At 40.6% G+C, this 17380-nt stretch overlaps 1 protein-coding gene across 1 annotated transcript in view; it reads left to right on the forward strand.

Moving 5' to 3' along the window:
• Positions 1-17380, forward strand: part of PHEX (phosphate regulating endopeptidase X-linked) — a 107627-nt gene that overhangs the window by 85736 nt on the left and 4511 nt on the right. Inside the window, exons 16-21 of the mRNA XM_063343089.1 lie at positions 4897-4951; positions 8160-8227; positions 10305-10435; positions 13478-13543; positions 13664-13768; positions 15567-15643. Of these exons, the coding sequence (XP_063199159.1) occupies positions 4897-4951; positions 8160-8227; positions 10305-10435; positions 13478-13543; positions 13664-13768; positions 15567-15643 (502 nt within the window). The remainder of the gene's footprint in view (positions 1-4896; positions 4952-8159; positions 8228-10304; positions 10436-13477; positions 13544-13663; positions 13769-15566; positions 15644-17380) is intronic.

Below are 17380 nucleotides of genomic sequence, written 5' to 3' on the forward strand. Positions count from 1 at the left end.
TACATACTGGATTCGCTAGCCTGTCAGAAGTTGCTTTAAACAAACCAACTAATAATTGGAAATTCTAAATGCACTGACTTGGAATAAGGCTTTACTAGATCTTGTCTTGCCCGGTTAAAAATATCATGCAATGTAACTGAATAATGCAATTAAACTGTAGAATTTGAATTAATATTTAGATTTGAACTCCAAATTTCCTCATGATTCGGTGAGCCATCTTATGTGGTTTTAGTTTACTTAGTCTGCATCGTTTCAGTGAACTATCAGATGAAATGTGATTGCTTGTATCTCCTCGAGGAAGTAACGGTATTACACGGAGTCTCAGGGTGTTCATCTGCAGAATGTGTATAATAATACCATAAAGGTATTAGCTGGTAAACAGATTCATTAATGGTAGTAAAGCCCCTGTAAAAGTGGAAAAAAAAAATGTTTCAAATTTGAAATACATTCTAATAAGCTTTATAGCACCTTGCCGTGGAGAAAGGCTGAAAATTGATATAATGGATAAAATGAATCTAGAAATCTTCAATTAAAAGTGCAGGTAGAGTGCTGTCAGAGCTTCAAGATCAGCATAAATTTAGAGTGAAATATTTGAAGTAAGCCAGATATACTCCACTGCTTGGAATGCCCCTGTCTTCCAGGACTGTAAGGCGAGTAAGAGAAAAGTTCAGCAAAGAGTCACTGTTCAAGGGTCCAGACACAGGGTTTAGGAAAACCAAAGCCCACCTGGAGATGAATCTGTCGAGGGATGTGAAGGGCACCAAGAAATATTTCTGCAAGTGTAACAGTAGCAGAAGAAAGTCTAGGGGAAACGTGGTCCAATGCTGAATGGGGGCAGGGGACCTGGTGACAAATGACATGGAAAAGGCTGAGGTACTCGATGCCTTCACTGCCTCAGTCCTTACTGGTAAGAGTGATTTTCAGGAATCCCAGGCCCTTGAGACCAGCGGGGAAGTCTGGAGCAAGGAGACTTACCCTTAATGGAGGAGGAGGTTAGAGAATATCTAAACAGACTGGGCACAAGTCCATGGGCTCTGGCAGGGTGCACCTATGAGTGCTGAAGGAGCTGGTTGATGTCGTTGTGAGGCCACTCTTGCTTGTCTTTGAAAGATTGTGGTGATTGGGGCAGGTTCCTAAGGACTGGAAATGTCACTCCCATCTTCAAGAAGGAAGTTCCGGGGAGCTTCAAGGTGGTCATTCTCACATCAGTCCCTGTGTACATGATGGACTAAATTCTGGAAACAGTTTCCTTGAGCAGCCTTCTATGATGTGATGACTACCTCAGTGGATGAGGGGAGAGCAATGAATGTATTCATCCTGACTTTAGCAAGACTTTCAGTACTGTCTCCCATAACATTCTCAAATACAAATTGCTGAAGAATGAGCCAGACAAGTGGATAGTCAGGTGGATTGATAACTGGTTGAACTGCTGGAGTTAAAGGGCTGTAATCAGAACTGCTGGGCTCTAAAGTATTGTGGTCACTGGCACAAAGTGCAGCTGGAGGAGAATCTAGCCTGGCTGTCCCACCTCGCCACCTGCAAGATGTGTGGTTGTAGGGTATCAGTGCTGTTCTGTGACAGCTTGAACTCAGCTGTCCATAGACCTTCAGTGCTCCAGTGGCATGTGAGACCAGTGCCTATCTCAGATTGATGCCGCTCCTATGGCATTGCTCCAAAAGTAGGTAGGTTGTAAGAAGGTAGGCAAGGCAGATTCTGCCAGGTCCTACATAAGGCAGATAGGTTTGTGTGGGGTCTGTAATAAGACAACACAGTTTTCGTTCCATGTGCTGTTGGTGAGTAATGGACTTGAGTGTAGGCTCCAAGTCTGCACTAGCAATAAACGGTTCAGAGAGAGAGGCTTTCAGCACGTATCCCTCTTCTAGAGCTGTGTAGAGGGAGAAAGCAAGAAAAGATGCACTACAGGCTAAATTTATGGTCAAGTGTTAGCTTAAAAGTATCTTCTCAGAGCCTGTATCCATTCCTTAAGATGTGAAACTCTCTGAAGTCTGGCTGACTTACTCCTCCAGATCAGTGCTTTGCTTGCTTGAACTCCAGTGGCATATAAATAATCTCATTAGTATTTATTGCTTCTACAGCTTGCTTTGAGCTCTCTGAGTTTTGTTATTCTTTTAGGTACAATATGCCAAGCAAGCAAAAAACAGACTTCACAAGGGAATTGCCTAAATTGAGGGATTCAAAACAGCACAAAATAAGAAACTGTCAGGTGATCTATCTCCTGTTATAATTTCAAGGAAATTCTAGGTGTAGGACATTGTTATCTGTGTTCCCTCCAAGGATGATCTGGTTGATGCTTGCCTGAGACAGACATATGCATACAGAGGAATGCCCAGTGTTGCCAACACCGATTCTGTTCCTTGTAGAGTTGCAATAGCGGACAAGCACCCTCCCTCATTTAGTGCGAATAAACTCTGGAGAACAGAACACATTTGCTTTACTAGCTGCCCAAGAATCACATTCAAAACTAGATATTTTTTTCTTAAAAAAGAAAAAAAATCCTGTTATGGGTAATACACTCCAGTTCCCTGAGTTTTTCTTTGGTGTATATTAGATTCTAGTGGCTTCTGACTCTCCTTTGGCCTGAAAATACTTCCTAAGCTTCCCTTAGTGCAATCAAACTACAAAGATGTTTCACACAGCTGCCCAGAGCCGAAACCATTCCTTCAACAAGTTCTATGCTCAGGCGTGTCTTACCTAAAATGGATCCTGACTTGGAGTAAAGTAATTATCAACCTGTTGTATGGATTCAGGATTGGAGCTTCTTCCAGTTCATTCGCACGACTTGTTCAGTGAAAACTTTATCTCATGGCTTAACTCACATCTGATGGTGTTTCAGCAATGTCCTATGAAGACAGCTTTAGATTATATTTCTTAGATGTATGAGCCTGAGTGAAGTTTTGCACATAGTTTACTGTAAATAACTTATATTGCCTCTACCTGGCACACAGGCAAGTGCAAAATCACTATACAAGTCTATACCTGGACAAAATAATTGCACCTCCTTACAAGGTTTTGATAGCCTCTTGGTGTGGTGACAGGCACAGAGGATTGTGTGATCCCTAAATGTGATTTGTAGGGCAACTATGCTACTTTGGTTCATACCATCTTCCGTATGGGCTCATTTGTTCATTTTGGCCAGAGTTGCTCTCATCTGCTGTTATGGGGAGAGGATCATTCAGAGTTAGTGGAGTCTAGTGAATCCTTCATTAAATGGTCTCTTTGGCGTGTCCAAAAACCTTTCCAGGGATTCAATAGTTGGAAGGAACCAAGCAATGCAACTCAGACTGGATTTTCAGCTCTTAACAGTGTACTAACAAGCGATTTTCATCAGGTTGCGTGAGTGTACAATTGTTGAGAGATGTTTAAAAATATATACAGTAAATACTCTTCTGTGTGTGCTGGGAGGCAAAGAGAGATCAGGAAAACTTTGTCCTTGACATTTGTACAATTGTGCTTTGTAGCACTGGAAAAGCAGATGATAACATGCTTGAAACAACAAAATAGCATCTAGAGAAGTAAGAGAAAAAAGAAATCACTCAGAAAATAAGTTTGAAAAACACACTTTTTATAAATTAGTTGCAAAGAGGTGGTCAAGGCAGCCAGGGAGCAGCAGCAGAAAAAAAGCAGATGGGCAGGCCAGAAGGACCTGCTGCTTGCCACATCATTTGACATGATTTACACTCAGCATATTGTCTTTAAAGGTTTTGTAAGGAAAGGACAAAAAACTTGCCTGGCAATTTATCTCAGATATTATTTATATCTGTCCTATCCATGTCCTATTTATCAACAAAAAACTGAATAGAGTCAGAGTCAAGTGAATGTGGCTTTTGTTTTGATCTGAGTGGCCAGGTGGTGTCTCAAAAAGAGACCCATAAGCAGAAACAAATGTTCCTGGGAAAGCAAGTGAATCGCCCGAGGAAACTGGTTCCTCATTGACAAGGTGATGTCCATGTGAGGTAGCCTTCAAAGCAGGTGTATGCCTGTGCTTTATAGATGGGAATTCCTGACACAAAACATCAAATTCCACATTTGAGCCCACACTTTTCACCAGTGTTTGAAAACTTTGACCATAGGTGTCTGTTTTATTTAGCAGTTCTTTGGGCTGTTAAACTGTTACCATGTTCAGCTCCACTGTCGTGGAGCTGAAATGTCATCCAGGAATTAGAAATAGAGCTGTGACTTTGCATTCAAGGAACAATTTTGGTTCCTATGTGCAACATCAATAGGCCATCACTCACTAGAACAATGTCTCTGCTGACAGGTTTTTGGCAAGTAGTTAGTCTACCAGAAAGAAAGGTAGTTCCTGTAGCTAGACTGACTCTACAGCCTTAATAGTCTACAGCTCTTCTTTACCACAGTGCCTACGTATGTTCATTTACCTTTGATTTTCATAGAATATATAGAATTAGGCTTATATTTTATCACTTCCACATGTCTCTTGCTGCACTGAAGCCTCACTAGCCTTAACAGTTTGCTAATTCTTGTTGCATTTTGCCTTTATATTCTCTGTTGACCTGTCAACATCCGAGGGCAATCCAGTAGTTTTCTTCTTTTTCACAGGAAACACTAGGTGTTTATTCACAGGAACACATGCACTTGCACACACAGACGTGCATGTGGCCACTGAAGAAAATAAAGTTCTTGCAGTACAGCACCTTGTTGCCATTGTGATCCTGAAGAGGAGAGGATCTCTGCTTCTTCTCAAACATCCTCTCTACTGCATTCTGAAACTACTACCTGAGGGAAAGGTCCTCTAGCAAAACCTTCTGAAATTAAGCAAAAAAAAAAAGGTCACAAAATCCAAGTCCTTGGGCCTTGTGACTGTTATTCAGCTGTATTGAACTCAGGACCTCACTATTACTGTTTTTGCTATTGCAGGATTCCCAGCAGGAGAACTGCAAAAGCCTTTCTTTTGGGGAACAGAGTATCCTAGGTAAGTACTGCACCAGGGAACTTCTTACACCTGGAAATGAGGAATAACGGGGAAAGGTATTGGAAATACGTATAGACAGAGAAGAGAGCATGGAGAAGAGGGCCGCGCTGCTGAAGATGACCAATAGGTAGTGCTCAGGAATACTGTGTTGTCCTTCTGTAGGGAAAGCTTGGCCCTTGGGCTGTGTGTTCTTCCCTGCTGCATCCTGCTGGCTTTTACTGTTGAAAAACCAGACTTTGAAAACTACTGCTTTGTGCGATAACTTTTCTTACCCTTGGGAGCTGTATGTGTTGCTGTTGTCTTAAACTGGTGACTGATTTCTCACAGGAATTGCTAATTAAGTGCACCTGAGTGGAAGAGTTTCAATGCTATAGCATGCAGATGCAGCAGTGTGCACATCGCAGGTATTAAAAGGAATTGTAAATCAGGTAACCAACACTTCCTGAACAGAACTGAATACCCTGAGAAGCCATTTATTATCAGTTTATTGTTCACTTTCTGCTAATATCTAAGATTAACAGTGGGCCTTTGGCTGTGCCTCTTGAAGTGCACGAGAATATCTCCGTGTGCATAGGTGATCACCCATGTGCTACTGTGGCTGAGGAAGAGTAATTATAGGTCACATATATTTAATTTTGAAAAATCACTGCTTTCGTGCAGCTCAATAACTTTCTATTTTAGGACGGGATGGGACCATGAAAACTTTCTGACAGCAGTCTCTGAAAGTTATTTTGCAGTTATATAAAGCCAGTTACTGGTGAAACATATCCTTAATAAATCTTTGTTTAAAATCAAAATTTTAAAACATTTTGGGTTTGCCATCTTCCTATCTGGATGTGTCCTTGTAAACAGGAAATTTGGCAATATTTGTAGAGACACATTCAATTTAGGAAGAAATGAATTTGCATTCAAAGAGAATTCTTATGAGCCAGGTGACTTTCTAAGTGGCAATTGGGGATAGAAGAAAGTCCTTTCTTGTTAAGGTGAACTTATTTTCTGCTGCGGATATTGCAGACCTGCTTCCAGCTTTGCTTTCTGAAGAGATTTCTCTGTACCCTGACCTTCTGCCATAGTGATAAAATTGTGGTCCTTTCAAAGAATTATACTTTGTTCATTTCTCTTCTTTAAAGGTTACCTGAGCTTAAATTGGTTTTGCTTGAGTATGTATCAAAATGAAATTTAGTAAACAAATGTAGCTGTTTTATATCAGACAACAGATTGCTTTTGTCCTTGAAATATTCTGGATCTGTTATTTGTCTGCTTAAAAGAAACAGTACATGGCACTGGAACAGAAAAATCATCAACAAGTCATCAGCACTTGCTGGAAAACTGATTTATCAAATATTTAACATTTAGTGGTGCTTTAATGTCCAGTTCCAGCATAACCACTATAAAACAGCTGCATCTGTTTGCATAAAGGGAAGCTAAGTTATCACTTTCCATCTCAGTAGATGAAATACAATACCATTCAAATGCCATCTTTCATAGTTACGAGTCTTCAATGCCAGACGTATTGAAATTAAGAGACTTCAAACTACCCGAGTCGGTAGCTTCTTTACAGTCCTTTGAGCCTCCTCAGTCCCAGAAACCTCCTCTCTAATATGGTACCTGCTGGGCTGCACCTAATCTCCTCCCTCTGTGTCTATCCGTGCCCCAGAAGTGAAGAGCATGAACAGAGCTGGGAGCATTTCTGGCAAAAATGTTGTTAAACTGGGCAAAATGCTGCAGGCGGTTCACAAAAGTAAAGGACAAACTTCACCCCATCTTTTGAAGCTGGGGAAAGCCCTAGGAGCACCCAGGCACCAGCCTGTTCTTTTTCCCTGCCACCCATGGTGACCAAGAATCTTAGAGGAAAAATAAGATGTAATTAGTAAGGGGGCTTATGGGTTCTTCTTGACCTCTTTACATGTTTTGTGCCATTCTTCTTGTACTTCTCCAGCTGCAAAAGATCCTGTATAACCACTTTACTTCAGATGTGGAAAACAAGTCTAACATAGTACATTTAGTATGGATAATTATCACTATGTGCTACACAAGATTAAAAATTTGTCACACAAAAGGATGATATTTCCATTGCTGAAGTGTATAATTTTAACCAGCATTTTTTAGTGAAGGTTTGCAATAGTACTTGGGGAAAAAAAAACCCAAACAAACAGTAGGGAAGATTTTGTCACATGCAAATTACCTTTCAGGAAAGAAAAAAAAAAAAACAAGTGAAGAATTGTCATGGGAGCCAGGGGGAATTAAATCATATAATACTTCTTAGGCATGACTGAGATGAGCAATTAGTGTGCTATGGATCATTAGGTCCAGTAATAACATGTTACTTCAAAACCCTCTGCCTTTCTCCTATTTCAATACAATGTGTTAGAAATACTTTAAGCTACTTCGAAGTATGGCGTCTCAATAATTGAAATAATTAAAATCACAAAGAACAACTTAACAAATGAAAGATGCATTTAGCAGATCATTTTCCCCCTGTGATATCCACTGCATTTGGTATAAAAAAAAACCAAACCCTGAACCTTTCCCTCTTTCATCCCTGTTTTTCCCAAATGCATGTTTGTTTGGATATAATGAGGAAAATATAACTAATTGTCAATCAGGAATACAAAATATTTCTTTCTATTCTGTTTCTCTAGTGCATTAGATCTGTGCAGGTGCAAGGAAATTGTATGACCTTTCTTTTTAAATTGGAAGAGAGGTCTATTTAATGCTTTACAAACTAGAGTCAGCCATTTGCAAGTCTGTTTGTGGCATGCCGGAGAAGAACGGTTGGAGCTGGCATCACAGAAGCCATTTCAGTCTTTGATCTCTTCTTTTTTCGTGACGATGTTAAGAGAATAATTTCACCTATAACTTTGTCCTCTTCTCAGTTAGAATATACCCAATGCAGTCAGCTGAAGGTGACATTTAGGAGCTCGTATGATGCTAATAAGGGATTCAGTTAGAAGAGTGGACCATCACAATGCTGTTTTAGGTTTTATATTGCAGGTTGTTTTTAAACAAGTAGGAGTTTAACATTCAGACTTTCAACAACTTTAAGTCAAAATTGTGCAGGTATGACTTTTAGCCCCATTTCCCCCCCTGCCCCCTCCGTTTAAATAAATAATGATCTTTCCTGAGGTAGAAATCTGTTTGATTCTTCTGCCCTTTGATGTTCACGAGTGTGAACACTTTTTGAAGAAACTGCTTCTTTGTGTTACAGGTCATTAAGCTACGGTGCCATAGGAGTAATTGTTGGCCACGAGTTTACTCATGGATTTGATAGCAATGGTGAGTATTTGTCCATATGTTGATAACTTTTTTCTTAACAGAGTTGACAGATTAGAAAGCTGACTTGTATATGCCTTAGCTTTTTTATTTATTTGGGGTTTTTTGTTTAACTATACTGAATTGTGGGTAAAAAGCTATAAAGTTGTATTTTTTTATTTATTTATGTATAATCTATCTGCCTTGTCTGAACCAGATTTTGTTTGGTAAGGAATACTACAAGTTTAACACTTTCTGTTCATTTTGAATGGAAACTAAATCAACAACAGTTTCAGAAAATCCTGGTGGGGGGAGTGGAAAGGGCAAAGGGACAAATTCTGATTGATAAAAATGACTTCCAATAAAATTTTCATTTCAGATTTGACTTTTTTCAGAAGACAATTATGTACAAATATTAAAATACAATATTGGAACAAAAGTGGAACAGAAAACATATTGCAAAATATCTTAAAAAAAAAATAAGAGGGAGAGAGAAAGAGGAAATGGTCTGAAAATGTCAAACCAACTGTCCTGAAAAACTGGGTGGAGTGGGGCATTACCACCATCTAACTTTGGCTATCTCAGTAAAGTGCTTTTTAAAATCAGGCTCCCAAGGGGAGGTGGGGTGGGCAGGCAGAGAGAGAGAAACACGAACCTGCTTCTCCAGGGAGCAATTTTGAGTGTCTGACTGACATCCCGCTCTGACTCACTGTCTACAGAAACTTCTTTCCACTGAAAATACAGGGAGTTTAAGGAAAAGCAGGCTTCTAGCTCACTGCCTCACTAAATTAGGTTGCTTATGTTGTGTTATTTTGAATACGTTTTAAAAAATAAAATTAAAACCTTCCATCCTGTTGGTACTGCTCCACAACATCTTGCATAACCAAACAGTCCTGAATGGCAAACTGTTTCTTCACAAACTCCCATCTGCCCTCCCATCCCACTTCCATATCATACAGGTTATGGCGTAGCAAGTACATCCACGTATTTGAGTGGATAGTTTGATTTGATAAACTTGGCTTTGGGTAGACCCTGCTACAGAGGATATTACAGCATGTAAGTAGAGGCTGATTTTTCCATCCAGCCTTCTGACGTAGAGGGTCTGGACTTAGTTTTCAGTGCTGACCCAATGTTACTAAAAGTCTGGCAGTCAGGTCTTATATAGTCTTTTGCTGGAGAAAGTTAGACACAAAACAAGTTAGCACTTTTTTGCAGAGCAGGCTTAGCTGCCCATGTGGATGCAACCGTGCTCTGTGATTTGATTCTTCGTTATGACTGGGGGAAAGAGAGGTAGGGCGCAGCCAGTAGCCATGTTACCAAGTACTGAAGACATTTTCTTTCATGTTTTTATTTCTTTATTTTTTTCCCTGTGTGTTGTCTTGCTCAAGACAACAACTTTCCTAGAGATGTACTTATTTCTATATTTGGAAGGTAAGAGCCTGGACAAGGGGTAGTGATCTGCTCAGGGAACTGAATCTTACCTTCCTCACTGACTGGCTGGAGACATGATGGAGATTAGGTACTCTGACAAATGAGACAGAGCAGGGACCTGAGGCTGAATCTTCCACGAGCCATTGCTGTAACCATCGGCCTAAGGAGTGGGATGCATGCGTTCTCTTTGGTTCCATGAATAGGGTTCAAATGTTCAGGTTTTGCCTCAAGGCAAAAAACAGAAACTTCAGAAGTTTCTATGAAACGGATTTTTTTTTTTCTGGTCAAGCGTATAATTAATTAATAACAAATTAGTTATCATCAAGTTTGCAGAATAAAAGACATATGGGCTGAGGATGAAAAATACAATTATACTTACAAGAAAGCTCATATGCCTTTCACACTATGTAATTATAAAATGTACTATCAAACTCATTAGTCATTACTATTTTTTTCTGAAAATGGAAATTATGACAATAAATAGCATGCCAGCTTTTTACCACTGACTTGAGTGGGGTCAAGATTTTTCTCACTGATCTTATCCATTTTGTACACACACTTGCATGAGTACATTCACCTTTCATTTCTGTGCCGGTGATAGGTTACAAAAGCGGAAAAGCTTAGGTTTTTCTTCTCCAAAACCATTTGTTTACTTTCTTTCTTTTTTAAGGCCGAAAATATGACAAAAATGGAAATTTAGACCCTTGGTGGACAACTGAATCTGAAGAAAAATTTAAAGAGAAAACAAAATGCATGATCAATCAATACAGCAATTACTACTGGAAGAAAGCTGGCTTACACGTATGTAAAACAAAAGTGATTGAAAGCAGCGGTGCATTAGTTTGGGGAGGGGGGGCAGTTGGAGTTATCTTTTTATAAATTCCAACATATTGGGATATTAAGCTACCAACTTCTTTGCTCACAACAAATCATTTTTTGAAGTGAATAATTGTGATAAAAATTGTCTGTCAGATTTGATTAGTGCAGTCAAATACCACTACCCACACCCTGGTGACAGGGTTAAACCACTTCTCCCCATCACATCGTATTGGAATCTGAGAAAGAGGATAAAGCCACTCAGTAGGGCTGGTCTAATTACTGTGAGCGTGTTAAATGTCTTCTGAAGATGAGGTCTGTAATGAAAACTGAGCAGCCACTCTTTTTAAATAGAAGCATATAATAGCATGTTTTATAGATTCCTTTAGCAATTCTGCCCGTTATTTATTACAGCTATAAAATGGATGCATAAACCCTACTTTATTTCACAGTCAACTCTTGTTATTTCTTCCATGTGTGCACACAGACCCAATTTGTATCTCAAATGAAGGGAGTAGGATAGCAGTAGCTCACAGAAAAGTACTGAGAAAGAAAGTGCACGGAAATGGTTTCTGTTTCATTGTCTAGCAGAGCTGTGGGCTTCCCTGGAAATGTGCACATTATGTAAGTGTCCAAAATGAAGAATAAATAGGATAAATCCCAGACCTTCGGAAACAAATAGCTAAAACTCCAATAATGTTGGCTGGGGCATGATTTTAATCTTAATTTTCAGGCTAAAACACATATCAACCCCCCCCCTTCTCAATTCTACCACCTCTGCTTACATTTTAGAATCAGAAATAGTTACATCTTTGTCTTTGTAAGAAGAGAGAGGTCACACTGAATGCTTAGCAATAATTTTAACACTTTCCCCAAGCTGTTTGTATTAGTCTCAGAGATAACATGGCCACATTGTAGTCCAGTCTGAAGTTCAACAACTCCAACTTGAAATACTTCATAGGAGCTAATTTACAAATAAAAATTCTCAGGCTCATTTCTGAGTATCTGTAAGACAGGAACTGTCAATATGAAAGGGCCACTTAAAGAAGGTCATCAAAACCTTCCGCAAGGATGTGACTGAGCCCTTCCCATGCTCCTGCCATTGGCTTGGCCATCCCCTTTACCTTCTACAGTGTCTCTTGAGATGGGGTAGGTCTGAATTTCCCCTCCGGGCTGGTAGCTACAGCCTTTGAAGCCGGTGGATTGGCTTACTAGAGAGATCCTGTTACCCACAGCCTTGTCATCTGTAAGGCTTTTTCCTCCTATTTCTGTAGGATAATCTAAAGCGCTTTTTAGAGGGTAGAAGAAGAATCTTGATATTTTCTGCCGTATTTTATGGCTTCTGTATGAAGAGGTACACATGCAAAGACCTTTTTTTTTACCTGTCATTTGCACCAATGTTTGTACATTCTGCAGATTTTTTTACTCCATATGAATATTTCATATGGATCAAGAAACCTATTTACTAATCTTTCTCATTCGGTTTACGATAAAAATGTCTCCAGAAAAGAAGCATAATGAAAGAAAAAGTGGATATAGAAATAGCCTTGGAGTGCAGTAATCACATAAAGTCATCTGATCAAATAAAGGGCTTATCGTGTTCCCTGAGCCCTGTCACGAACTGTCTGCACAGAGTAGTCTCAGATATCTGACCCAGAGCTGCCTGAGATCAGCGGAAAGAGTTCTTCCACTTATTAAAATGACCTCTGGCCCAAGTGCCACTGCTAGGTTACTCTCATTTTATGCTCTAAATCAGTCTACTTCACAAGCCCACTGCAAGAAAAATCTATGAGTAGGTAGGCTAGAAAAAAAGGCAGTGTGTGCCTGGTGTGTGTGCGCATGTTTCCTGGTGTCCCAGCACCTTTTCTCCTAAAAGCCTCTCTCACCTCCACCTCCAGCCTCCTGAGTGGAGGCAGGGCTGGCAGGAAAGGGGTGCACTTTCCTCTACTGCTCCCTTTTCTCCTTTGTTATGCCCTTAGGTGTAACACTAGACCCAAGGCATCAGGCAAGATGCCTTGGGTCCCGTCTGGGTGCTTGTCTGCACTGAGTGGTGGGGCTGTGCACACCTACCTGGGTGTCCACTAGGTCCTTTTGCCTCTTCTCCACCCTTTTCACCCCTTTTACCATCCGGAAGCTGAACTGGGTCCTGACACCAAGCTGCCTTCTGTTCATCCCTGCAGCACAGGAGAGCCTGTCATCGGAGGATTTGCAGGACAGCATTGACCTTCAGAGCTCTGCTCAAAACTCTGCTCAATTACCTTGCTCATTCGAGGCATAGCAGAGAGTAAAACTGCTTAGTTACAGATACAGTCTGGTAACACTAAGACCCTAGTAGGCTGGGTGATCAGAGATAACGCTGCACTTGCAGAAATGAGGATTTCTTCATAATGATATTGCACTTTGTGATACCAGGAGACTGGCTTTTTCAGAAAGTTTAGGTAGCGCTGCTTCTCGCAAATGATTCCTGTTGCTCTTGCTCTTGGAATCAATACTGGGGAGAAGCAACATGAATCTCCTTCACAGATATTTTTAGAGCACTGAATATACTATCAATTTCAATTCTGTCTCTGACATTGTTTTTTAATTACGCTGTTTTATGTTATGACTTAAAAGTTATTTTAGCATCCCGGTAGTATATAAAGAGTTATGTAGAGAAACAACTATAACCTCTTAGATAAAATTTTAAGAAAGGGGCTACTGGATCTCACATGTAACCAGAGCAAGAAAGCCTTCAGGGGAAAATTTGTGATGCTCAGATTAAAGATCAGAGACTGGATTCTTGCACGCATTTTATCTACTACATCTTGTGCTACAGAGAGCTAGGACCAGAGCCAGGATAACTCATCACAGAGAGTTGTTTACTGACAGTTTTCACATTGAAACCCACTTTTCCTAGCCAGAGAGATGGCGGTTGAAAATGGCTGAGATCGTTCTCGCCTTGTTTCATTTTTCCCCTTGTTTCTTGAAGTTGATCAAGAAGGAAGTTCAGAAATGAGTCAAATGACTGATACTCTTTCATTCTGCCAGGTGAAAGGCAAGAGGACTTTGGCAGAAAACATTGCTGATAATGGAGGTCTGCGAGAGGCTTTCAGGGTAAGTAGGTGAAAAATACCTGAAACATAGTATTATTTGCGGGGGGGGGGGGGAAGAAAAGAAAAAGCTGTGGTTAGGCTCCAAGTCACTGAAAGGCACTCAGTATCTCTTTCTTATCAGGCATACAGGAGATGGATTACAGAAAAGAGGGGAGGAGAAGAGGAGCCTTTACTGCCAGGCCTTGAGTTCACACACAACCAGCTTTTCTTTCTGAGTTATGCCCACGTGAGTAGTACAAATGCGTTTCGAGTCCCCATCTATTGACCTGTACAGTGCAGAAATGAGACTGCTTTGTTTCAACAGCTACACTACCCAAACCCAGACTTTTAAGGGTATAAGCAGAGACTTCTTCTCCCACGACTATTATTTCTTTTCTCTTTCTCTCTTTGTCAACATCTATCTAGCCATGGTGCCAGAACAGAATTATTCTTGGTTTTGCACAGTGTTGTCATGGCAGCTTTCTTTCCTCTTGCTGCTTCCCTCCACTGCAAGGTTTTTATTGCACGTATTGACTCCTTAACATCTTTCCATTTTAGCTTCCCAGTTTTCTGGTGCTTGTTACATGCAGCAGTTTCTGACTGCTTCCACCACAGACTCCTGTTGCAAATGTACCACCGCCATTCCTTACTGAGCATGTTGTTCAGAGGAACTAAGCAGCAGTGAAGAAAATCTTAAGTTTATTTTTTCCAATCTTTGTTTGTGTACACTAGATATGCTGTAGTAAAACTTTTTAGGGGATGTGAGTTTTTCAGAAAAATGTGTAGAACAAGGGAGAGAGTCAGAAATTAGTTATTTGATTAAGAGAGTTGGGACAAACTCCCTATATGAGTAAATGTTGAGCTATAAAGCTCTGCCCACCAGCTGAAAGAGTAAGTCATCCAAAACTGAAGAAATAGGACCCAATGCAACCACTGTTGGCATTTAACCAAACCTGACTGAAAATCACTTCTTTGCCAAGAGTCAGTGTAGCAGTATATGAGTCTGTGGCTACTGGAGTTTGACAATATTGACCAATGGGAAGACTTCACTTTGGTTGTTTATGCTGAGTTGGGTTTCACACTGTGTCAGTTTTTCCTCAGGAAAACTTTGAAGCCATAGGGAAGGTCTGGGGGTCTTACAGGACCGCTGCAGGAATTGTACGTCCAGTGGACCCTCAGAAGGCAGGCACATGCACAGTAAAAACAGTGTATGCCAGGTACCCTTGAGCTCAGCCTGTTCCCACAGAGCTCGAGGCGCTCAACAGACTCATTCAAACTGACAGGGCTGTCTTCAGCCAGACAAAACTGCTCTGAAGTCCACACATCCTATGGGCGGTCTGGCATAAAGGATCTTCTTGATAGGAAACATTCAACACAGGGGCTCAGGTAAGGCAGGGGCTGCTTAAATGAGACTTTTTTCATGCAATGGATAAAGGATAAGAGAGATTATTCAGTTGTGCAAATATTCTCCCTACCTTGTTTTGTGGTCAGTTACGATTGGGTCAAGTATCGTATTAGGAATAGTGAACTGCGGACTACTGATGGAAACTTGAAAAAAGTGTAATTTCAAAAGAAACTGACATTGCAACATGGAATAAATGTGTCAGGTAATATAGCTGCAATTCTAGATATAAGCATCATTACATATACCTTTTATACACATTACATAGCTTTGAGATCAAGAAGTGTGCTTGGTAATTATTAAGGCATCAGATGCTGTCCCACAAGCAGAAAAGCAAGCTAACATTACAGAGAACCTCAAAAACAGGACTAGTAAAGTGACTATGATTAGATGATGGGAATGAGTGGGTGGAGAATAACAGTGGGAGGAGGCTGGAGCCATTAAAGGATTTGAAAAACAAGAGAATATACCAACAGAAAACTGCAAGTTAGCAAAGGTGAAACAAAATAGGAGTCTGTGGTGTCTTTCCGTTTTGTGCGTTCCGTAAGTCATAGGCGTCTTAAGAACAGTGACATTACACTCTACTCTACTTCCAAAGTCATCCCTGATAATATGTCTATTTCTGCTTTTTATCTTTTATTAGGTAAGATGCAACTCCTTTAGACCAGAATCTGCAAGAGAGCAAATATATATGGGAGCTCACAGCCCTCCTCACTTCAGGTAGTGCAAATAATGTATTTACTCAGCATGCATACAGAATCAACCACTGCGGCACAAAAGTGCAGAAATTTAGCGTGTTAAGAGGGGTTTAAGAGCAAACACAAAATTGGACTGTGCTCTTGGCTTAGATTGAAGTTGAACTGGTTCTATTAGCTTATCTTTCACTATTACAAATGCTCTCCTGTAAAAATGAGGGGCTTGCATCTACCTTCAAAAGCAGTTGAACCAGAACACACTCTGATCCCGGTAATATTCTATCATCACGGCCTGAGTATCTAAAATGTCTCATCTATCACTTTTTTTTTCTATGCAATTCTACTTTAGAAAGCAATGAATATTAGGAGGGTCCTTGATTTAATGTGCCTGAGTTCACTAAAAGCTTTAAAGTGAGTACTTTGAATTATATTGATAATGTGGGGCAAAACATGCCCTGTAAGTTCAGTTCAAGATTGAACTCTTCAGTTGCCCTTCAAGAGACACTTTGCTTGAAGGGCCAGCGGTAGTCCAGCGGTAATGGCATGTCTTTGTCCTCGCTCAAAAGGCTTCCCACAGGCTCTCCTAACCTCAGACACCTCTGAACCTCAAGAAGGAAAGTCTGGAAAAGGCGGAAGGTTTAAAGACTTCATAGGAATTAGGAAGACAGAGTTTATTTCTCTGTATCTCCTCAGAGTTTGTGTGACCAAGAACAAGTTTTTTGTGTTGGGATTCATGTTGGTTGTATTTACTTAACTAAGAGTTGTGTGTTTGTCCTCGGTCAAGTGCTACATTACCTGCCATGTGGCAATATCAAACCAGGAGTAGAAAAGTCACATGCACAGGCACATAAAGATCTTTTGCTGGCTAGATTCTGGTTTTATTTATTTTTAAGTGGCAGATTTTCAGTATTCGCTATTTAGTCTTTGCTGAGTTTGAATGCTGGTTTCAGAGTGAAATCCCTAGCATGGCAGACAGAACTCCCACCAACTTCAGCAGCGGTTCTGCGTGACCAGCTTTTGCTGTTCCAGTCCCTGCACATGTATTTGCAATATTTTTGCAGTAAAGCTGTATATCTTATTGAAGCCCTAACATCATTTTGTAATTCTCCCTACAAAACTGACCTTTAGACATTTTTGCGCCAGCTGACTGCAAATTTTCTTACCCTCAGAAAGTATAATCAATGTAATAAGAATATTTTCTGCCATGCGGAGCTACGCTGAGAAGCTTATTGCCTGCAATGGAGAAAAATGCCTTCCCGCTGCATAACAAAGAGGGTAGAAAGACACACAATTAATATCTCAGTAGATACTTTTCTGCTTTTAACTCAGGATACTGTTTACTTTAATACCATTGCAAATTTCAGGTTAGTACATTCCAAGAGGCTTAAAAGCATAGGAAAAATCAGCAAACAATGCAATCCCAATCTAGAAATGGCAAAATAATAATTTCTGAAAACATTAAATAGTACAGACACGAAAGCAGGAGCCAAGGATGACTGCATACAAAGAGCGCGCTCTTCCCCTATGCCTGGAGGTGCCAGTCTGGGGCGCAGAGACATTGTCTAGCTCGTGCGAGGCAGGGATGCGCGGCTCTTTCAGTGTCGCACCGTCTGTGGTGGAAGCAAGAGAGCTTGGGAGCCGGTCAGGGCAGAAGCCTCAGAAAATGGATTTCCAAAATATCAGAGGAGTTGGGATGCTCGAGGGTGTAAGGCGGAGCTGGCTGAAGAGCGGCTCTGCGTGACTGCCCGCCCCCCTCAGCTCC

The sequence above is a fragment of the Chroicocephalus ridibundus genome, chromosome 1 (assembly GCF_963924245.1).
Source record: "Chroicocephalus ridibundus chromosome 1, bChrRid1.1, whole genome shotgun sequence".
NCBI lineage: Eukaryota > Metazoa > Chordata > Aves > Charadriiformes > Laridae > Chroicocephalus > Chroicocephalus ridibundus.